At 38.3% G+C, this 23,813-nt stretch overlaps 1 protein-coding gene across 1 annotated transcript; it reads right to left on the reverse strand.

Annotated features, from left to right (window-relative positions):
• Window positions 1-6,564: 6,564 nt before the first annotated feature.
• ZNF281 (zinc finger protein 281) lies at window positions 6,565-9,195 on the reverse strand. Its single transcript, XM_009982538.2, has one exon. It carries the CDS (start codon window positions 9,193-9,195, stop codon window positions 6,565-6,567), a length of 2,631 nt encoding a protein of 876 aa, XP_009980840.2.
• Between the last annotated feature and the right edge of the window lie 14,618 nt (window positions 9,196-23,813).

The following is a 23,813-nucleotide window of genomic DNA, read 5'->3' on the forward strand; positions in this document are numbered from 1 at the left end:
AGCAGATTGCTAACACAATATAAATACCCTCTTCAGCTGTGGTTTTTCGGTCTCATTTTCCAGTATTATCAAGCACTTTCTAAGATAATATATTTTTCATTCTAGAGATCCATTTTGTTTAATAGATAAGAAAATCTATAGGCATATTTTACCCACAATTTAAAGCACCTCAGCAAAACAGGCAAGATGTTTTATTACACATCTTTATATTTCTCCACTACAGGAAAGCAAATTAAAGCGATTCTAAACCTCGTCACTCACGGTTTGCATCTGGACTTCTTTGTAAATTCCTCTCTTCAAAACAGGTCTCAGCCTGGTTTTATTCCCACTCATCTCAGAAGTCAATAGCAGCCAAAAAACTCCCACCTGTGAGATTTTTTTTCCCCTCCAGAGAAAAAGATATTCAGAATCTTTGAGCAGACTGAACCATCCTTACCATCATCAATATAATTTTTGGCCATACGCCAGCATCCACACACATCATGTCCCAGTCAAGATTCTAACCTCTTATCCTCTGGGAGCGGAGTACAAGCAGAGAGAAGTACACACTGTGAGATGAAATAACCGGTCTTTTGGTCTTTGAGAAAATGAAAACAAAATCTCTTTTGCAAACAGCACAAAGTAAAGGTTCCTTCTGAACAAGAACACAGGAATATTCTGAACGGTAATAACCTAAACTTTAGACAAAGCAGGTTTTAGCATCGAAGGTGGCACATGTGCTACTACAGATACCTGATGCTTGCTGCAGATCCTGCATAATAACCATTACACGCCTCATTAGTTCACAGAATGTTTTGATATTTGTAGCACTAAACAGGAGACCATTTAAAATACATTTTAAGTTAAGGTACAGTATATTAAACTAATAATAAAAAAATTCTTAAATTAGTTCTTAATTCTTTCTTCGAGTCTGGGTAGATAGTATTTTACCAAATTTCAGACCAAGTCCTCAAGTACACAGGTAGCTTTCTAGTGTAGCATCATACCTTTACTTAGGACAGTCTTGGGTTTAAAATTACCCAATCCACTGGAAATTTAATAAAATATTGAAAAGTATCAATATGAAAATATAGTAGCATACTATATACAAAAATTTACATTACTGTAAGATTATGAATCAAGCATTATAAGTGAAAAAAATGCCAGAACTGAATCTGCTTTTTAATCCTCAATTCACCCCATCTTGTACGTGTATTATGACAGACTTAGTACATGATGATACAAGGTATTTTTTTCCAAGCAACTCTGCCTTGCTGTTTGTAGCCACAATGACTAGGATGACAATGCTCAGAGAATGAAGCAGGACTATGCTTAAAGAGGCTGCTATCTGCAGAACCCGATTTCACTTGTTGCAGATGCCAGCAGATTTACAGTGAACACAAGAAAAGGGAAAAGATAACCTAGTGATTGAGGCTCCTGAATGTCACCTTAGAGAAGTAAATTACCCCATGACTCTGCCACACAGCTTCTCCATGATTCTAGACAATCAGCTATCCCATATTTACTAAGCTGCTATTATTCCTCAATTTTTGTCCACACAGACACAGTTCGAAACAGCAAGAGTCTTATACCAAGGAACTCAACTTCAATCATGTTAGACAGATGAAATTCCAGTACCTATCCCTCCAGGTCATAGGTATCCAAATGAAATTGGGCACCCAAAAGTAAATTTTTTAGCATAAGTATCTATAAAACCCATAAGAATAGAATATCACTATAAGGATATGAAAAAATAAATATTTTTTTTTTGTAATTAAGCCAGACATTAACGTCTGTGAGAAAACAAAGCTGAAATAAATCTGGGTTTTAACTGCAAGGAATAAAAGACACAAGAAATGTTTTGAACAACACAGATGAAGTGCATCATAGCCTGTTCATTTCGTAAACAGCGTATATATATCTCCTGTGTTCCAATTGCTGTGCACAATACTATACCTTATTTCCTTAAGTGTTTATACTCCCCAAAAAAAAGCACGAAAATCACCTTAGAAGAACATTAAAAGTTAAGAGTCTATAGTTTATGACAGAATCTAGAAAACGAATTCCAGTCTGAGAACATGCAACATATGCCCCCATATAGGACATATTAGAAGAAATTGCCACTTGGACTAACATACCTAACAATTGTAACAGCCCGATCTGTTATCCTGGAGGGGTCATCTTTGGAGATATAGCCACCAAACTTCCAAAACTCTGAATGTAAAAGCATTTTCAAAAGCTCTTAATTGATTATTATCAGGTTTTCAAGAACAGTTATTCAATGAGGGACACCCATCAACCTAGTCTAAAGTCCTAGCTTGGAGAGGGATGATTCTGATTTGTTTTGAAAGAAACATGAGATGAAAAGGCCAGTGGAACAAGAAAGTTTTCTTCCTTAATCTTATTTTAGGAAATATGTGAGCAATTTTTGCAGAAGTTTCCCAGAGAAAGACAGTGTATGGAGTGTGAGACAGACAGACTCTGGAAAATTCCAGCCCAAACGGTTAAAGCTGGTAGTCAGCAGGGGCTGAAAACAAATCTTTCATTTTAAAGTGACCCGACTCCCTTCAACACATGCAATAAAAAACAGTGAGGTAGTAACTTACACATTCTCACACGTATCTTCTCAGGTACAAAAAACATTTGCACAGTCACAACTGTGACCTCATATGAACAACATTGATTTCTAGTTTGGGCGAAAAAAAGCAGAAGCATTGTTCAGACTGCACCATTTTCAAGCATATGATATCGGGGGCAGAGGGGGAGACCAAACAACTGAAATAACAAAAACACCACTAATGGAACACATAGAATTATTCCAGTACCTTCTCAAGTCTCTATAAGGCATCAGGCAGCTTTTTTCATCGGGGTCCACAAACCTAAAATTGTGATCTCCCCTCGCACCATCATATTTTCACTTTTTTTTTGATCCTCCTTTCATTTCACCAATTTCTTACTCTAAAATTTCACCTACTACACACAAGTCTATGTCCAATATAAGAAATTCAGGAACTACTACAAATTTTAGCTAACTCTTCTAGATTACCTGCAGGCAGGTCAGACATGCCCTTTTAGTGGCTTGGGGCATACAGATGCATTCAGGATACCACAATGCGCTTGTTCCGAAGCAAGAACATGTTATGTGAGCTACTATAAGAAGCGTAAGAGTTTATGTGCTATTTTCTATGATGATGTGTATCAATTCTTTACATTGCTGTTAGAGACAGGAAACGGGTTATTATTCCCCTCCTGTAATTCCTTTAAAAACAACAAACTAAACCAGGAACTGAAGTGGAAAAAAAAAAAAGAAATTAAGGGCCATTTTGTTTTCCTTTTTCCTTCTCTTACTGCCACATCCTTAAATAAAGCTTTAGTCCATGTGGGTTACTACTACTACTTGCTATATAGTTCTTTCTAATACATAGCAGGCAAAGCCATACCCTGATTCCTATGCATTAAAGAAAAATAAATTTGAACTCCATATTACATTAGGAAAAGGTCCAGTTCTGTTCTGTTTAGAAATATTTTTGAATGACTGCTATGCTGTGGAAAGAACATACAAAATTCCAATAATTTCTCCTGATTTTCTGAAATGATTCCTAGCAATATCCTGAATAGCAAACATTTAGCATATTTCATATTTACTTTGGAAAGTTTTCGTCCTTATTTCCTTTTCAGCATGCCAACGATTTTTCTCATCTGTCACTGCCTTGATTCGAATTGCTGTCTTCTGTTCTTCAATACTCTTACTTTTCAACCAATGGAGACTTTCAGCACTGCTACTCTTACATTCACATGCAAGGCTGAGGAAAAATACAGATTAAGGAAATCCACAAACTCTCTTCAGATTACTTAAAATGCTTTTAAGTATTTTGTTATACTACCATTTTTACTAGGTTTTCCCTATAACACAAAAGTTGGAGCAGGAAGGAAAAAACCAAAACAAGATACAAGCCCCTCCCCCCTAAAAAAAACCCAACAACAACAAAAAAACCCCGAAACCCACAGATAGAAGACTTGCTAAAATCTTTACTTTGAACAAAATTGTATTATATATGTGTCATTCTGGATTTCCAGCAATTACAAAACGTCTGTGAAGTTAACAATATGCAATTTATATATTTTTAACCAAAATCATATATAAAAAGACACAGTAAAAAGATGGGGTTGCACGAACATTTTAACTTAAGGAAATTCATTAGGTTTTGCCTTGAAAGCTAAAGGCATGACATAGAGCCCTGATTTTTAAAATAGTGCATTCAGATTATCTGACCCAAAAAGAAACTGAAGGAAGAAAACAAGCTGAAAACATGCTAGTAAATGACATTATTCCTTCTCAAAATTTAATCTCATAACATTTCCTTAATAGGTTCTCAAAAGTTTGACTGGATAATAGAAGTGATCTCTTTATGATTTTGTGAATAATGGGTTTTATTAGTATTAAGTTAAAGCAAACAGCCAGAAAAATACATATGCAACTTCTACTACACGCAATATAAAGAATGTAAATTATAACCTCTGTAAAACAAAAGAAAAGGTACTGAAAAAGCCAACACAGTGGTTATGGACTATTCCATCCCTGATAACAGGCTGGGTTCTGTGTTTGGAGAACAGTTGTTGTTTGCTTATGTAAACTGAAACAGGGTGAAATACATAGTCAAGTATAAAGAAAAATTTAATGGAATTACATGGATTCTATGAGAAAAAACTCTAGATTAGTAAGGGGAGGGGGGGAAGATAGTTCACCTAGTAAGAGAGATTACACATGGGCTCAGGTTTCAATTTTTAGTGGTGAGGGACAATGGGAGAAATTACCCAGGATTTTTGTAACAAGTCGTTTAATAGTACACCACTTTCGTAACAGAAGTGTTTTACACTTGCACAATGTTAATAACTTTATTATACAGGGAAGCCTGTAATAGGCTGATTACACAATAAGACTGCAAACAACCACTGGTACTTTCCTGACACCAGAAAAGTACATAAGACTGAAACATCACCAAGAGTACATAAAAAACCATCAGCATAAACATCACCAAAATTACATTAAAAAACTAATCAAAAAATACATTTGCAGTAAGTGGTTTAGAACAGTGCCACTGCCTTTCGGCAGCTTTGAATGGCCACCAGTATCTATAGCAGGTTTCCGTGGCTCCACAGGCATTAATCAGGATTCACGTATAATAAATAATGTACCACAAAATATACATAAAGGCAATAATTCCAAAGAAAAGTTCTGTTGATATTAACAAGCCACTCGAGTTCTATTTTTGTAGTTGATGCCATCACCAGAAGCCTTTGATGGAATTGCAGCCTTAGGCCCTAAGCCTGCAATGATGAACTGCTGGAAACCCCTATATCCATAAAGAGCTCCAGTGACAGCACTGGTACACTGCTGGGCACAGGGGTCTGTGTTAGCTGATCCTGATGCAGGATAGGGGCCTTAGTATGTACAATTGGGAGTATATTATTTCTTATTGTACATGGAAACCTTGACATAATTCTAAAGCATGTGGGTGTTTACTGTTCATAATCTGATGTCATAAGACATCAGAAAGTACATAATAAGATATGCACTTTCTGGAATGTAAATCTTTTAAAATGCTAGCTATTAAGTTGGAGTGAGAGAGCGAGTTGGGAAGAAGGGGAAGAAAAGGTGTAAATTAAGGGGGGGAAAACCCAAGATCAAGTCTGGAGGAACAGGGAGCACAACAAAAGAGAGGGAACCTTATAGACTACAAGAATGTGAAAAAGGGGAAGAGCAAGAGGTTGACTTTTTTGAACCATGTATAATAAATAATGCATCCCAAAAGCATATCTGGAACATGACTGTAGTTTCAAGTTGCGGTTCTAATGACATGAACCAGGCACACACGTTTTGTTCTTATGGTTTGTGTCAACAGAATCTCTTTATGGAATTACAGTCTTACACAGGAGTTCTGGGGACATTATTGTTTATATTAAAGCTACCACTCTGAGCTCTTAGTACAGACCCAAGAATATTTGCTCCACCTGCCTGGAATGAGCATCACCTGAAAGAACAGGAGTTCTTTAAAAACAATGAGATTTAGGTAGCAAAATTCTTTCAGATCAGCCCAGACATAAGAGACAGCAATTTGAAATGTCATAGATCCCTTCCTCAAAAAGCTGAGATATTGTTTGTCATTATCTGTAAATTGGAAGTTCCAATACACTAGTGGTGCATAGAATTCCCATGCTTTGTTACACTTTCCTGAGAGTAAAGCAATTAGAATAAACCTTAGTCCTAGGAACAAAGTTAATTTTTTTGCATTTTAAACTTTTGGGCTATTCCCTGACAATCTATATAATGTAAATTTGATTGCTAAAACATTGTCACTTGAACAAAAACACTATTTTAATCTATTGATTTTTTAAAAGCCATAATAAACAGATCTAAAAAAAAAAAAAAATTACACTAACAAAAACTAAATATGAAAAGTTGCATTGAAAGGGCATGTTACATTATTCTTAATAGGACCGTGTAGAAACATTCCAATGGCAGTGTTGTGGAAGTAAAACAAAGTTACGTTAAGAAGACCCCACAGCCTGGTCACAGTCAGGACTTTACCTGTAACTCTGGCTGGTTGGGGTTTTTACTCGTGTACTACATGGCTCACTTACATCAGACATCATATTTGTATACCCTGAGAAATCTGACACCGAAGTCCTTACTCTATGGTCCACTTCTCCATTAGAGTTAGCAATAAAAGTCATTGGCACCCTGCTGCCCGACTTAAACTGAGAACCAAACGCTTGTGCAAAGTTCTCTATCTGGTAGGTTGCTCTAGGCTCTATGTCCTTCTGAGGATCTATCTGGCTAGTTAACTCCTGAGATGGGATCTGAAAGCTCGTTGAGGATTCTAAGTTCTTCTGTTCCTTCTGGCCAGTCAGTTTCTGAGATGTCGACTGGTAGTTAGATGAAGTCTCTAAGTTTTTCTGTGGATCAATGAGATCATCCAGCTCTTGAGAAGGAGTCAACTGTTGATGCGTAGCCTCCAAAGCAGACAAGTAAAAGCCTGGTTGAGATCCAAGCAACATCCCAAATGGAGGTTTTGGCAACGCAGTTGGCAATACTGAGGTAACGGATTGGCTGAAGCCACACTCAAGTGGAGATGTAGTGTATATCTGTTTGTCTTGAAACAGAGTGTGGTTATGGAGAGTTGAAGACAAGCTAACAAATTGGAAACTGGGTCCAAAAGCAAAACCAGTGCTATTGGTTGTTCTTTCAAAGGCTTGTTGGAGGTATTTGGAGTATTCTTGCAGCATGCTTGCCTTATCATTTGAAACTGTTTGAGAGTTAGGGCTCAAGTTTTCTTCCTGAACCATCTCTGAATGTTCTCCTGAGGCGTGCAAGTCCACACGCTGTTCAGTTATACTGAAAGGATCTTCTTTCTGGCCTTCTGATTTGTGAGAGTACTGGTCCAAAAGACTCTGTAAGACTTCATCGGGAATACCAGACTTGTCGTGGCAAGACTTTATTTCACTATTTAAAGACGCTGAATCAATAAGAGATAATGGAGCTTCGTTATCCATAACACTAACACCTGCAGACTGGATGACGGACTGCTGGGAAGTCATGTGTCCGACATTAATTGAAAAGGCACTGTTACTGCTTGCAGTTTGTAGGTATCTTCTTTTCTTTGAAAACTGCATGGCATCATCATAATTGCTACTTATCTGACCTGGTTTACCACCTGTACTTTGGAGAAGGCCAATAGTTTCTACACTGGTATTGGCTATTAGGCCTAGAGAGCCACTCTGTTTCCCAGACAGTGGTTTTTGCCCCAAAATATCTGGCAGTGGTGATACAAAATTAAAGTAATTTTTGTCTGCCTGTTTTCTGCTTCCTTTTCTCAAGATCAATTTTGGCACCTTTTTCTGAACTTCATCTATGCCTGTGCCAACTAGACCACCACTGGAAGACACAACGGGAATATCAACTGCATAATTTGACATGGCCACATTACTCGTAACTTGAGATTCGGTTACTTTGCTGCTACACTTACTTCCTTTGTTTTCAGTGGATATACTTTTTGTTTTACTTTTTCTCCTTGAGGAACTTGTATTTCCCTGAGACAACACAGCCAAGCTACCCATGTTATTTGATGATCCGGGCTCCATTCCAGCACCCGTTTTACCTATGGCTTCACCACACGTTCTTCTGTGCTTCAACAGTCTATCAGTCCTTGAAAAATACTGCTGACAAGTGTCACATTTGTATGGCTTTTCTCCGCTATGCGTCCTCTTGTGTCTTTCCATGTGGTACTTCTGGATGAACTTCATGCTACACTGGTCACACCCAAAAGGCTTCTCCCTGCTGTGGATCTTCTCGTGCCTCTGCAGTAAGTACTTCTGGATGAAACCCATGCTGCACTGGCTGCACTGGAAAGGCCTCTCCCCCGTGTGAATGAGCACATGCCTGCGCAAGTGATAGGAGCTCCTGAAGGCAGCGCTGCAGTGTTCGCAGACGTGAGGTTTCTGACTGGGGGACGCGATGGCACCTTCCGCGTCTCCCACCAGGGGGGGTTTGGACGAAGCACTTGGCTTCCGCTTGGCTTTGATTCCCTGAGTTTCTGGCTTTGGCCTCTTTGCCTTCTTGACCTGGGCATCATGCTTTGGCTCACCCGAGCTCCCAGGGGTGCCCTCGCCTCTTCCACTCAGTAACAGGTCTCGGTGGGGATGCTGGTGCAGGTGGTGAAGAAGACTGAGGTCCTGAATAACACTCTGGCCGGTTCCTTCCCCGCTGCTGCTCCCCAGGCCGGGGGGCCTCTCCTCTCCTGCTCCCCCGAAGAGCCCCCCGTAGTGATGATGGTGCTGCGGCTGTTCGTCCTCCTCCTGCTCGCTGAGCTTCTCTTGCTTGATGCTCACTAGGGACTGCAGAAAGCCCCAGGGGCTCCTCTGCGAGGAGGAGAGAGCAGAGGGGAAAGCCCCCACCGGCTCCTTCTTGAAAGTCATGTCCTGAGGGGGAGGAGGCGCCGGGGGCTCCGTGGAGGAAGCGGCAGCGGAGACCGGAGGTAACACGCACTGCGAGGGGTGCTGGGACGCCGGGGGGGGCGCGGCCGCCCGGGTGAAGCTGGTGACCGGAGGCAGGCGGTGGTTGAACATAACCATGCCGGGGGGAAAGGTGGGCTCCATGGCCGCCGCCCTCTTGCTGCCGCCACCGCCGCCGCCGAGGAAGCCGCTGCCGAGTTTCATCCCCCGGGAAGGCGGGCCGGAGAGGAGGCGCGGCCCAGAGGGGCTGCGGGACACGCCGCCCGCCCGCCCGCCGGACACCGCTCGCTGCCTCGCTGGCGGGCGCCCGCTCAGCGGCTGGCTCCCGCGGCGGCCCGGCAGCCGCCGCCCGGGCGCATCGCCGCCACCCCCACCCGCGCCGACGGGCGGCCCCCGGCCCGGGCTGCACTTACGGCTCCCGCTGCCGCCTCCAGTTAAAAATAACGCCGCGTCCGCTCCACAATGGAATTAGCAGCCCCTGCGCCCCGCACTGCACATGCGCGGCGCGCGGCACGCTGGGTACGGCCCGGCCGGCCGGGCAGCCGGCGGGCGGGCAGCGCGCAGGCGCGACGGGCCCCCGCCTGCCCGCCCGCCGCCGCCGCGCTCGCATGGGGCGGGGGGGCGGCGGGGCCATGTTGGTGGGCGCCGCCGCGGAGAGCCTGGCCCGCGCCGCGGAGCGCCTTCCGCCGCGTCCGCGCAGGGACGATGGCCGGGACCTGCCGGGGGCTCGGCCCCGCTCCCGCCGGCTGCCCGCCCCGCCGCGCGGCCGGGGCTGGAGCCCCGGGCAGCGCCCCGCGCGTGGCCGGCGGGAGGAGAGACGGTGCCGAGCGCGCGCTTTAGACTTGCCGCCGCGTTCCTAAGAACAGCGCGAGCGGCATCCTTCCTGCCGTCAGAGCGCGCGGCAGATGGCAGGAGTGGTGCCAACCGGCGGGGAGGTGCCGTACCGGTCGCCCGGCGCCTCCAGCCGCGCCAGGCGGGCGCCTGCGCCCGCTCCCGCTGCGGGAGAGACTCAGCCTGCAGTTGGAACCACAGGTGCAGCCTCGCGGGTGCTGACGCCACTGACTGCCCGCCCGAAGCGTGTGCGCACCTGAACAGGCGGCGTCTCCATCCTTAGCCTAAGAATTTGCTCTTAGGAAAAGGTGCGGTTTGGGAGATGCTGAAACTTTGACGTTTTTAACCAAGATTGTGGTGTCCCTGTGGCTACTTTTATCTCAAAAGAACGCTGTTAGTTGCTCGTAACACCACTGAGTTAACGAGGCTGTTCCCAGAAGCGCAATACTACAATGAGGAAGAATATTTTAATCTGACATCTTAACGCTTGCTGCTTCCATACCGCTGGTGCACATTTCCATTGGAAATCCTCACCAGGAATGCGCAGTCGGTACAGCACTGGCACATGAACTGCACCCGTAGCCACCAGCTGGCTGGTACCCCTAACCATCAGCTTACCAGCCACTGCCTCTGGCAGTGGGCCCCAAGTACAGAATTCCTGGGCCTGCTGTTAAACCAAACCCCACGCCACTAATAATGTTAATTGTTTTAGCTGCATGCACGGAAATAATTCATCCTTCTAATGGAAATGACATAAAAGTTTCATTATTTTGAAATAGTTTTTTTTTTTGTGAAAGTAATCAGGAGACCTTTTTCACCTATTCTGATAGATGCTAATAAAATCTGAATAAAATTCTGCTCCATTTCTAACTATTAACTTTGAAAGCCTTTTATAATTCTGCAAGGTTTTACTACTGAACTCCAAATTCTATTAAAACATCAACTGCAGAGGTACCTTAGCTTATAAACTTGGGAACTTCACATATTCACACTAATTTTTATCATTAACATAATGGGAGTAATGGAACAAGGTGGATAAAGCATAAAAATCATAAGGAATTTATCTATCAAAAATACTTCCCCTTAAGACAGTTCAACCTGTAAAGATCAAGCATTTTCCTTAGGCCGAACTGCTACTGAATCGTTTTAAAATCTTAAAAATACTTAATTGATGTAGAAGACGAAATTTGATGCAATTTCTGTACAGAACAAAATTTTGAAGTCGAGTAAGTAAAACTTGTTCCTTTTATAATTTAAATGGTTTCCTTTAAATAGCATGTAAACTAACAGTTAATTTTAAAATGTAAATTAAATTATGAAAGTTTAGGACTGTAAGGTTTAGCTAAGTGTTAAAAGAAAGACCAGGAATTCAAAAAACTTAAAGCAGCGGTAAAATATTAGTCAATGCCTATGAGAAATGAGTCTGTCCCTTTATTCAGGGTGTCTGTGTTTAATGGTAAGCTGGGATGCATATAAGCTAGTCCAAGCATGAAGGGCAGTAGGACACTCATATGGAAAGCCAACTTTGTCCCTCAGTTATCAAGATAAGAAACCTGTCATTTCTCTCATTCACTCTGTCAGCCTTGAGATACTCCAAGCAGACTTACCTCTGTGTTGTACACCCCATATATCAGGAAGATGAAGAGACCCTGTAAAATAAAATGGAGGGAAAAAGCTGTTAACTCTAATCATTTCAGCAGTAGAAATACCTGAAATAAACTTTCCTCGGAACAGACAAAAGAAGACACACTTCATCAAGGTCAATTTATTTTTCTATTTTTCAACATTATAAGCTGTACCTTGAGCATTTATTTGATAATGTGAGAGTGCATCACCTACAGTGTTTGTGGTATTCAGCTGTTTGGCAATGAAAAACTTAGATCCTTTGGTGCAAAAACATTAATTAGAAAAATTAATTTTATATTTGAATGGTCTTCTGAACAAAACCACAAGATAAATTTTTCAAAAAAGTGAAAGCACAAAGATGCTAAAGCAAACAGAGAAGTAACAAGCATCTCTACTTCTGTTTTTTGTTTGTTTGTTTGTTTTTTTTTTTTTTAAACTGACATTAGGAAAACATACATTACCAAATTCTACATTAAAAATATATTCCTGCCTATACGTTGACAAATGTATACACTCCACTTAATGATTTTAAAAATTTAAATAGGAAGAAAATAAGAGATGTATGAGGACAGAAAAAAAGAACACAAGTTAGAAAATAGTATACATGATTTATCATATTTAACAGCTTGCTTCAAAATTGGTCTATTATTAGACAAAACAAGTTAAAACCAAACAAAACACTCACTTCAGTGAGTTTCTCTGAACATTTTTCTGTTATTGAAGGATGTGTTTCCAAGATCTAAGTTAATGGTGCAACGTTACTGATTCTTGCAATCCGCAGGCAGAATCCTGAAAAATACAGACAAACTACTAGGAAAAAGAGCAGAATAGCAAATGGAAATAAAATATAAAAGGTAAAGTTTCCTAAGAAAATGCTTCTGTAACTCAGATTCACAATGTGCTTATAACCTGTTTTTAAATATATTTGTAAAACAACTCTATCTTGTAGTATTAACACTTAAACTGACCACTTGAGTGTATCTAGAAAAAACCCTTCACTTTAAGATAGAAAATATTTTCTGAAGAGAAACTACAGTTGAGTAACAAAGAAATTACAACTTTTTAATCAAACATGCAAATTACTTGAAGACAGCTGGATTAATTCTGGATTTGCTCATCAGCAAAATCACTATATTATTAGACAGGAAATAATAAGAGATATTATTCATATGTAATATTTCCATGCACTACCCACCCAATGCCAGCATGAAATCCTTGGGAAATAGAGTGAGTTTGCTTCATTTTTTTTAAAAATTAAAAAAAAAGAAGCCCACATCCAATACTTCCTTTCAGTTATTTACAGATTACATCAATGACCTCAATAAGTAAAAATAGATTAAAAGAATAGACAGCTAAATTTTTGAGTCTGTCTCCATTTGAAATACACCGCAATTATTTCATGCTGCTTATTTGTACACAGAACAACCAGAATTCAGAAGCTTGGCAACTCAGATAAGTGAATTACTCACCTGCAAAATTATTTGTGGAGTAAAATCTCAGTTACCTCTTTAAATAGTGTTACTGGATGGTTCTGAGTCTTTTCAGTGTCATCTGAAATCTGCATTTAGACTGTGGGGAAAGAAAAAAGACTGAAAACTTGCTCTCAAGTTACACAAAATAAAATTTGTTTTATCTGAGATTAAAGTGAATACTGAAGTTAAAGGAAGAAAGATAAACACATCCTAATTGCACTGAACATAGACAACTAGCACCTGGTTAATCAAATTATTCAACACAGCAGTATAAGCAGCATCACAGGCATTTTGTAACTGAATGTTCTGCAAAAAAAATCATTATAAACAATGTCCCTTAGTACAAAGCTTTTCAAGAATCCTTAAGTTTTTCACAGTACTGAAAGCTGTCGGTGACCACTTGTAATGTTAATGCTAACAATACAAATGCATATACTGTAAAAATACAGAAGTAATGTAAGCATTTTTATTTATGAATCTGGTCAGAGTCTTTATACACACAAAAAAACAGAGGAGGTATAAAGTGTACATTTATATTTTTTCGTATCTCCATTTCAATTTTTTTTGAAAACAAAAAATTTAGGGATTTCCCTCTCAGGCAAGAGTCTGGAATGGATCGATGCCATAATTAGAAGCAGAGAATAATCAGCTGTTGTTAAGATCAAGGAAAAAAAAATTGAAAAAAGAATTCCTTTCTCAGGCTGCTCCCAGAAGAGTGAGTAAAATCACACACTGCTTGTTATTCAGGTACTTTCATAAGTGAAAAGTCTTCCCAAAACTTAGTCCAAACAATATTGTTTGCTACAATATTAAGACTAAAAAAACCACGACCAAACATTCAACACATTGGAACGCTTTCCTTTTAACTTAGAAATGCACAAGTGATGTTTCTAATTGTTTCTCAGTCCCTTCTGAAATCTGTGTATCTCATATAATCACAGGTAGACAAACTAGTTAGCTGCTTGGGTTTGAATATACAGCAATCTTAGAGAAAATTCAGAAATTATTTAAGATTCCAGGTCTTAAATTGGCATGTCAAGTTTTTTGCTTTTCTTGAGCTTGATATCCGCTCATTTAAATATTTAACTGTCAGAGATATGAAGTGCTGTGGATATCCTTATCTTAATTCTTCTTGTAGACTTCCAGTAGTTTTTTTTGTCTTGTTTTGTTTTATCATTGTGGTGGTGGTGGGATTTTTTCCTTTAACATAATTAAATTATGCTAATATAATCAACCCAACAAGGATTTTACTTATTGCTTGCAATGAGTTACAAGGTCTTGGCACTCACGACTGATAATGAGGAGTAATTTTCCATACAACACTGTCATCAACAGTTACCCGTACAGGATAGTTTGTGATCCGTCTGAGATCAAAATAAAGAGGTAAAGATCCTCATGTGGTTTGAAATGTTAAAAATATGGTCTTACTTAAACAACAGCTCAGTTTCTTTAGCTCATTAGTTGCAAAAAATAAGAGCTTCTCTGTTTCTTCAGTGGGCCATGGTGTTACCTGCAGTATGGTTCTGTGAGCGGCTGCCTCAAACCCTTCAGTTGCTCAGGCTGGTCACATGTTCGTTGGTTTCTGGGAATTAAGCAGTGTTGTGATCAAGCTAGTAATTTTATCCAGAACTCTTTATTATATCTATTGGGATTAAAAAAAAAAAATATATATGTATAACCACATTATGCCAACTCGCATGTTAACACAGAATAAAGCCATCTATGCCTTGAAAAGTTTAAGGTTTCTAGACAGAAAATCTAGCCATGTATACAGAAAATAGAACATACAAGCACATCTGTCATTTTCCAAGTCTCATTGAAAAGTAGGACATGTTCTTGGTAGACATCAACTAGAAGTTAAAGACTTTTGACTGAGCTGGAATCCTGCCTTTTGGGGACTGAAAAACAGACCTGCTGCGTGCTTAATTGCAGTTCTATTCGTCACACTGTGCAGGGCGTAAATGGATTGCTCAGCTTTTAAATTTGGCGGGTCTTAACAGGATTGTCATTGCTATCTTGAATAAATCAGTCTGTCTATGGACAGTTCTAATCTTTAGCAAGTTTGTCAGGACCTGTTCCAATTTGGGTGGTACCACTGGAAGTTGACACACTTATCAGAAGTTCATTCTGCTTTAGGGCAACCAAAACCTGCATGGTAGTTCTTTTATCAGAAGTTTCTTTCCCTGATTTTCATATTGTCTCTCAATCTGTTACTATTTGACGTTTCCTAAAATCTTCCTTTTATAGATAGCGTGTTTCATTCCAGATTAAACAATAAATTACAATCAATTTTTTGGTGTGCTGGGGAATGTTACACTGATACTTTCAAAATTTCAAATTTCAGCACTTCTTCAACATAGCTATTTTCTATTACATGGAATTACTTCATCCTTCTCCTGTTAATTTTTAAGCCTTTGATCTTTCATTTGTTTGACATAACTAAAAAGGATTTTTAAGACTTCTCAACTACAGAAATCCATACTGGAATGGATCCATACTTCAAAAGGCCAATTAAATAAAACCATATTAGCAAATTATGCATGTAAACACTATATAGAACTGTAGAAGAATTAAAATGAACTAAATATATTCTTAGTAAATTAATAACTAATAAAATCAATCACATACTTTAAAGAATGCCTCTAGTATGAACTTAAAAATTTCCATCACTGAAAAAGTTTGCGTTGCAATAAGTTTTCTGGTATATCGGAGAGAGAAAGATAGATCATAAGCAGCTATACTGAACTAACTCTGTTTATTTTTTCATAAATTAAAAAAACTGTGTGACAGCCATGGAAATTGCAGATTGCAAATAGAACTCATTTTACTCACACAAGCAGTTTTCCTATAATCCTGAAAGAATTAAAAATTGTCTTGGCAAAGACAGATTAGAGGTTTACTGTTTGTTTTAAATCCAGATCAGTGCTAGAATCTATAAGCTTCAGGAAACTCGTGTCATACTACATCAGGATTAATGCGAAGGATACCATATTCCAAAATTAAAGGATTTTTCTACCATAGGTGAAGTTAGAAATCTTTACTCCAACAGTTAACAAGCTTGGCATTTGAAACAGTACTGTTTTGAAATTTCAAACTCACTGTCCCACAAGCAACTACTTCAACTCTTGTAGTTATCACTTAAATTAGTGCTTGCAGACTTGGCTGACACAATGTGACTTTGATTTGGATTTTCTGCCTAGAAAAACTCTAAGTTTGCCTCAGTTGCATATAGAACCAGATGATACTTCCTTAGTTCAGAGCCATGTTAGAAAAACTTCAATGATTCAAAAAGTGACAATGAGTTTTGAAACACTCGTTCAACTTCTGTTAAGGAAAGGAACAGCAATAATTGAAAAATCTGATTTCAGCCAGAGGAATGGCCAACTATCATAATTCTTAGGGCTTAATGACAAAAAAAAAACCACCCTCACCTTGGTAACCAGCACCTTTCCTTCTCAGAAACACATGTTGCTCAGGAGCCATACAGGAAATTTTAGATGAAGTTATATATACGTGCAGTAGAATAACTGGGATCTAGCATAGCAGAAGAGCAGCTCAGATTCTCCACAGCCTTAGCAAATTAGCATTCCGTGTTGCCAAATGTAAGCCTATGCTGAAGTTTGTTTTAGATAAAGTCAGCAATAACCTCTCGACATAAAAGTATATTTAGAATGATAGGAAATGTTCATGTTTTAATGGAGAAAAAAAAATAGGTTGGAAGGGACTTATAAAGGTCATCTGTTTGCCACTCTGCTTAAGCAGGGATAGGCTGTTTAGGTGTCAGAACATCATGTGGCAGATATAACAAATTTCTGACGTGACTTGTGTATCTGACAGGCTTTTTTAACCACCTTACCAAGATCCTGTTGGAACATCTAGATAAGCCTATGTTGATCTACCTTTTGAGGTGATCAGGGTCCTTTTTCCACCTGTCTTTTAAGAGGACAACTTGACCTTTGCAGTACAGTCAAGACTACAGGATTATTTTTTTTCAAATGGAAATTTATCATACTACAAAAAGGTTTCCTACTTCTGTTTCTTCTTTTCAGAGTTATACTTTACAAATCAAGATTGGTTTTTTTTGTAGCATACTGACTGCAAGCAAAGCCAACACATGAAGCAGGGTTGTTTTTTATCAAATTAATTACCATAATCACACCATCACCATATACATCAAAAATATAAAGATAGATACAGCTCTAGTCACAAAGAAACTCTCACACTTCTTTTCATCTTTTCGGTAGTCTCTTGTTCACACACATACACACAAAGCGTTTGGGAAAAATACTAATGTGTACTCAGAGCTTGGTCCTGCTATGCCATTGGATGATTCCACTACTGCACAAAAAATGCCTTTCTATACAACATTGTACTTAGAATACTGGCTGTAGAGAAAGAACTGCAAATTTAATTCTACTTGCTTGCTTTTACCAGCTTATAACTTCTTCCATCTGCCATCTATTCCTCATGTTTGTCATCAGCTCAGAGATGAGATGACTTTCTCTGTTATTAAACTATGCTTTCTCATTTTATAAAAATTTCTCCTAGTATTTTACTGAGGTAGGGAACACAGAGGGAAACAAGTTATATTTCACCCAAAGAATTAATCCATGCTATTTAAAACAATAATATCTCTTTAAAACTTCGTCTTGAAAAAACCTTGCATTACATTCTTACTCTAAGGTTGGTCTGCTCCACCCAAAACAAGATAACACACATACAAATAAGCACAAAGACTGTTTGTAATGTGTTAGGTGTTGCAAAAAAATGTTGATTCACACCACATTGAGCTAAATTCTGTACTCCTTACATTTACTAACATCTCACAACATGGTTAGCCAACTTAGTGTAGACCATTCACAGGCATTATAATATTATTAAACGTGAGTAGATGGAAGAAAAGTCTGTTTCTTAAGAAACGAAACCTTTAGAATTACAATGGTGCAGATTATGCTATAAGAATCACTGTAAGATCTCAATAAGAAAGCTAGAATATAGTCTAAGTGTAATCCTGGTATTGATGTCATTTGCAAGCTTATATTTGCAAGTATTTCTCCACCTTATATACACAAGCAAGTTTGTGTATTGCAAAAGATCCCAAGGCTGTAACACATGCTGGAAGCTACTGTATATTGCCCTCGGTTTTTCTAGCCAGTAATTTAAAGCCCCTAAGGTTACAGCTACTTTGAATATGTATATCTCAGAAGAACTTCAGTGGACTGTATTGAATGCAGGATCTGCTTTTCTAAATTTCTTTTCTTGGACTCCTTAGAAATAATAGGCAGAGCCCTATAAACCTGTAGTCAGTAAGTAAAAAACACCTGAGTGTTGCCCATTCAAACCAACAGGATCTTCTGCACAGATTTGCATGCATTTAGAATAGCTGCTCAGACTCTATCCTAAGCATTCTTATTTTACTTTAACAAAAACTGTACAATAATAACTACTCGTGATTAATGATTGAATGTGTTGGGTTGGTTTTTTTAAGTTATAACTTTAGACAGAATCTATATAGCTTAAAATAGTCCTTTGAGATGTCAAGATACAGATATACTTTCACACGTTCTAGATGGAGTGTTATTCATCTTAGATTTCATTACTAGCCTAAAAAAACCCACCTCATAAAAGCCTTCTATCTAAATTCTCTCCAGTCAGATGAATTCATGATAGACGCTATTTCCCATAGAGCTAATCTCCTTATTATGTGACTGAACAGTTTTGCCACATCCTCTTCCTCATTTTTCATATCAGATCAGTTCTGATATATCAGTTATTAGATATGGAGGTACGTTGTAAAAGAAAGACAGTATTTGAGGTCTCATTCCAAATACCTGTTTTCCTATTACTTTTGGTTCCTGATGCTGCCCTCTATTAGCAGAAGCCTGTTTGGGCTTTCAAAGGGAGTTTTGCCTGAGTACAGAAAAGACTCTTGGCACACAACAGTACAGTTATTGGTACAAACTCCTTCTTGAATTATTAGAGAAGGGCATAAAGACAAGACACTCCAAAGTGCTCTCTGCAGCTCCTCCAGTGCTAAGTCAGTGAGTCCTTCTCTTGAATAATGCTCACATAGAGGGAGATCACCATATCTGTGGCCTTTCAGATAGTACCACTGCCCCGTTGTTTATGCAAGAATAACTGCCTTAAAAACAATATAAAACATGGTCATAAAAAAGCCTGTTATCAGAATTATTTGCATGCTTCATCTTACCAGATATCACACATTTCTATTGCTTCTGAATTTCTGTGAGAGGCGATAATCATGTAGGTCCACATTTGCAGAGGTCTTCAGACATTTCACGGTTATACCTATTTCAAAACAAATTCAAAACGAGTTAGACTAACTACTGTTGCAGATCTGGGGGAATTCTTTGATGGGCTCATGATAATATTCAAAACCATATATTAAATTATTGGTATTATGGTTGTGGATCTGAAATCTTAACAGAATGAGCAACTACCCAGAAGTAGGGTTGTGGAGGTTCCCCCCCCCATCCCCACCCCGTCTCTTTTTCTGTCTTTTATTCCTTGCTTGCAAGATGGGGTCTGGTTTTCATAATAATATGAAAAAAAGTTACAACTATTAGTTTTGTAACTTTCAATTTATATTTTCAAAACGATAATAATTCAGATAAAAAAGGAAAAAGCCAGATGTTTCTAAACCAAAGATCCAGGTGTCAAACATACACTACATTGTTTTGAGAGACAAACTTAGAAATTTCTCCTAAGTCTAAAAATGTTAATGTGAAAACAGTTTCCAAAGGTCATGCTTATGTGCTCTTGATTATTTCATACCAAATATGTTCAGTTAACAATTTGAGTTCTTTTGGGAGCCAGCACTGCCATATGATTGTGAAAACCACAATGACTTCTGATAGCTTGATTATGCATAAGCAATCTCAACTGTTTAGATTTCTACTGTATATTGGGTTCCAAATATACCTTTGAAATTTTGCATTCAGTTGTGTGTTGTGGCAGTTAGAGTAAAACTCACTGCGCTTACGTGCTTTGAAGGACTTCTCATAGTTTTCCTGCATAATATCCAATGAAGCCTTTAACTCCTCTGTTGCTAATGGTAGTTGACCTTTAGAAAAAATTTGAGAAACACTATATATAAAACAGTATCTCAGATATAATTAGTCAAAAGAACTTGTAGCACTTTACCTTACAAAGAAGCCCATTTGACTGTAGGGCTTATAAATAATTGATTTTTCAATCACTATCTGAAAATAGGCACTGAAATTAATTGCCACTTCAGGATTGACCCAAAATTCGTATCTTCTCAGTTTTTATAACAAAATAAACAAAAACATTCAATTTGGGACAGATAAGAAAAAAAAAGAAATGAAAGAAATATTTACATTTCATTTGGCTTCTTTTTGGAGTTTTTAAAGTCCTCACAAATTATATTTTAACATGGTGGATTTTGAAAGGATGAGCATATTAAAAAAAAGTTATTTACACCTAAAACCAGCCTACATTTTTCAAGTTTCTTTATGAGAAAACCAGTCTGAAAATTTGATACAAGTTCATGCATATTTCTGTTGAACTGAATTTTCATTTCTGGCCAGCACTAAATAATTCATAATTCGGTTAAACAAATTTAAGAGGGTAAGGAGGAAAAAAAAAAAGTAAGGTCTATTTCCACATTAGTTTGCAAATAAGACAAAGTGCTCTTACTGACTATCCATAACTGTCATGGAACATTTTTGTGTCATCCTCCTTAAGGATGTGATTAGCAACAAGGGGAAAGCAGCCACTCCAGATGAGATGCAAAGCAACACGTGGGCAACATTATCAGGTCTGTGAGGACAGGTAAGGAAGGCAAGAGGAAAGGAAAGGGTCAAACAGGGAGAGGAGCAGGAAAGTGTGAAGTAGGAGACTGTATCAGGCTGCTCAGACAGGTGCGATAAAAATAGATTAGAAGCGATGGGCTAAATGCCAGAAGCTTAGTCCCAAAGCTATCCAGCAGAATAATTCTTAAAAGAGAACTGAAAAGAAACAATGGTTCTACAGCTTTCAAGATTCAGTATAGGCTATGAATAGGGTATCTGCACAAGGAAGGTATTAATTGAATGCATGTGGTATTAAATCCTCCTTTCAAAACAGAGGTTAGTATCTGCAGTTCAATCTATTGTTAATCTAACCATAAAATGCTCTTAAAAGGTACAACAACAGTTAGATTATCACATAATGTCTAAAGCCTGTTTCATCTCTGTGCAGTGTGATTTAAATTGTCTTTACTGACCACTCAAGGAAGCGCTGAAAGCGGCTGTAGACAGAGAGCCATTGAAAAGCAAAAGGAAGATAGAGACAGAAATGAATATGATTTTCTACTACTTTCTTCCTTTCACAATTTGTTTTTATTTTTTTTTAATATATTAGCAATAATTCTATATTTAAAGAGTCAGTCGCCATTTTCATTTGGCTGTGCATGGGACAACTGTCAATTTACTTGAGCTAGCTACAAGGGCAGACCATAGTGATTCAGGTTCCTTTTGAAAAACTTTTATATCAGAGGGTCAATAAATATACAAATAAACTCAAGAGTTTAATATGACCTGAAAGATTTGTATGGTAATTTTAGGGAAAACAATGCTCACAGGGCCTTCTAATAGCAACATGGGGTTTTTATTTTGGTTTGGGTTTTCTTGTTTTGTTTTTTAAGTTAGTCAGTTAAGAAAATTTGAATCAACAGCATTCCTTTTACATCAGATTTAATACCTGGAAATGTCTGGTTAGTCTGGAGAACCTGCAGATATAAACGGCACAATGCTGAATGGAAGAAGAGATTTCATATTCTAATCTATCTCATAACAAAGCGGCGGGTGGGTTTCCATATACCTCCTCCAAATATTTTACATTGTTCCTCTAGGAAGTATTTTTCACCATGAAAGTGTAGATTTAATTAAATTTCATTTTAGAGAAACATATTCTAATAGCAATAAGCCATGCCAGGGTGTGTGTTACTAGACTCACTGGCAAGCTTTTTGAGTGACTGAAGGCCCTTGGTCTTCAGCCTGTTTCTTTGCAGTGTACCCAGGACATGCACCAATAACCTACAAACATACACCTTTATGTGGCTTATTACTCCTACATATTAATCGATACGGCAGTCTGATCTTGGCTACTATTCATTCCCCTACAGCTAGAGAGTACTGAGACACAAAGATTTTGTGTGCAATTAAAAGACCACGGTGTCTTTAGGATCTTGGGAGAACCACAGTTTTCAGTCTGAAGAGGCAATACTTTCAAAGCTCCAATCAGCATTTAATTTTGCTAACACAAGCAACTTCAGATGCAATACTATGATTCTGTACTAAAAGCTGATCATAAACACAACATTGGGGAAAGTCAATTCTACAGTGCATCTAAAAAAGGGCAATAAATAAAAAAAAATTATAGAAATCATTCTTACCACAAAAAAATATGTTGAGATTTCAGTGCCTCAAGAGCACTGGATGGACTCTACTACATTCACTAGCTACATTTACTTTCTCTATTTACAAAGCAGAGTAATCCTAGCCGAAAGGTAGTGGAAATTAAGAGGGCATAATTCTTAGTCCGTATAAACTCATTCATCAATATGTGCAAATTCCAATACATAGTGTGTTTTGCCTGAGTTGTCGTCTTATTTTTGAAAACATTCTCCAGTATCTGCTTGTAATGGATTGGTGCATAACCTCACACGTGTATGCACAATATGCAACACTAATTGTATTCGTGACATGAAACATTTTCTCTGGCTGATGGACTGAAAACAAGAACTCTGACTTACGTGATTACTCTATTAAAAATAATTTGATGTTTAGCTCATTATGGAACACATGTAAGAGCTACAGTGCATCTGTTCTGGAACTTCAGGGTTCCTATAGAATCCTGCATGATTTGTTTATGATGTGGTGATGATTGACTGTCAGTTACTAATAAATGGTAAATAAAAAAGTAACCTGTGATATTAAAGTACTACATTAGCTACATTGTGATTAAATTACAGTAACACCACCAGCTATAAACCTTTATAGAATCTCCTCAGCCATGCAGTAATTCTCCTAACTATACTATTATGTAGAGCACAAATATTTCTTTGTAAGTCCGAAGCAATACATCAGGGAAGCATTTACTGCTAAAGCTAGATTGAGAGTAAATGCATCTTGGGTTGCTATGAATAAAGCTCTAGCTTCTCATTACTTTATGACAAGACACAGAAATTCACTTTACTTTTCATTTAAGCTTTTCTGCTCCAGTTTATAGATGTATGCCTTCACGCTTTTATTCCCTTCTCGCTTCAGCCGTACGTAATAAATGATTATAAATTTTCACATTTGACCACCTCTCTGCTAGTCTCATGCTTAATGCACAAAGTTAGGAAGCTGCAGGTAAAAATTTCACAAACACTTTTATTTATGATGTTGTCCTTGGTAACGGAAATTTCAATGTACTGAAATGAAAAGTATGATTAAAGGGATACGACGTCGTGACAAGGATAGTAGAGGGCAGCCTTCTATTTCCCACTGAAAATATATAATACTTCTTTGACATCAATTTCATAGAGAATAGACATGGGCTAGTCATGAAAAAAAGACACAAACATGTTTCTAACTTCAGTGTTGTTGTGCTGTCTTAAATGAAACTTATTCCAGAAATATTTTGTCCAAGTTACATAGCTTTCAAGTTAAAGTCAGGCACATGGCTGATTTTGTATAAACAAGATACTGTGTAGGAAAAAAAAAAAAAAAAAAACCAAACCCAAACAAGTCTTACTGATAATTTTCTGCAAAATTTGAAAAATAAAACACACCTCTCCTCCTGTTAAGAGAGATATTATTTTCTCATTTCCTCTTGTCACTTTCCCTATCATTTTATCATTACAATAGGATTTATTGCTTGGAG

The sequence above is a fragment of the Tauraco erythrolophus genome, chromosome 10 (assembly GCF_009769465.1).
Source record: "Tauraco erythrolophus isolate bTauEry1 chromosome 10, bTauEry1.pri, whole genome shotgun sequence".
Taxonomy (NCBI): Eukaryota; Metazoa; Chordata; class Aves; order Musophagiformes; family Musophagidae; genus Tauraco; species Tauraco erythrolophus.

What these genes read in the sequence shown, in the direction of transcription:
- ZNF281 (XM_009982538.2), bottom strand. Translation starts at nt 9,195, where the DNA reads ATGAAACTCGGCAGCGGCTTCCTCGGCGGCGGCGGTGGCGGCAGCAAG.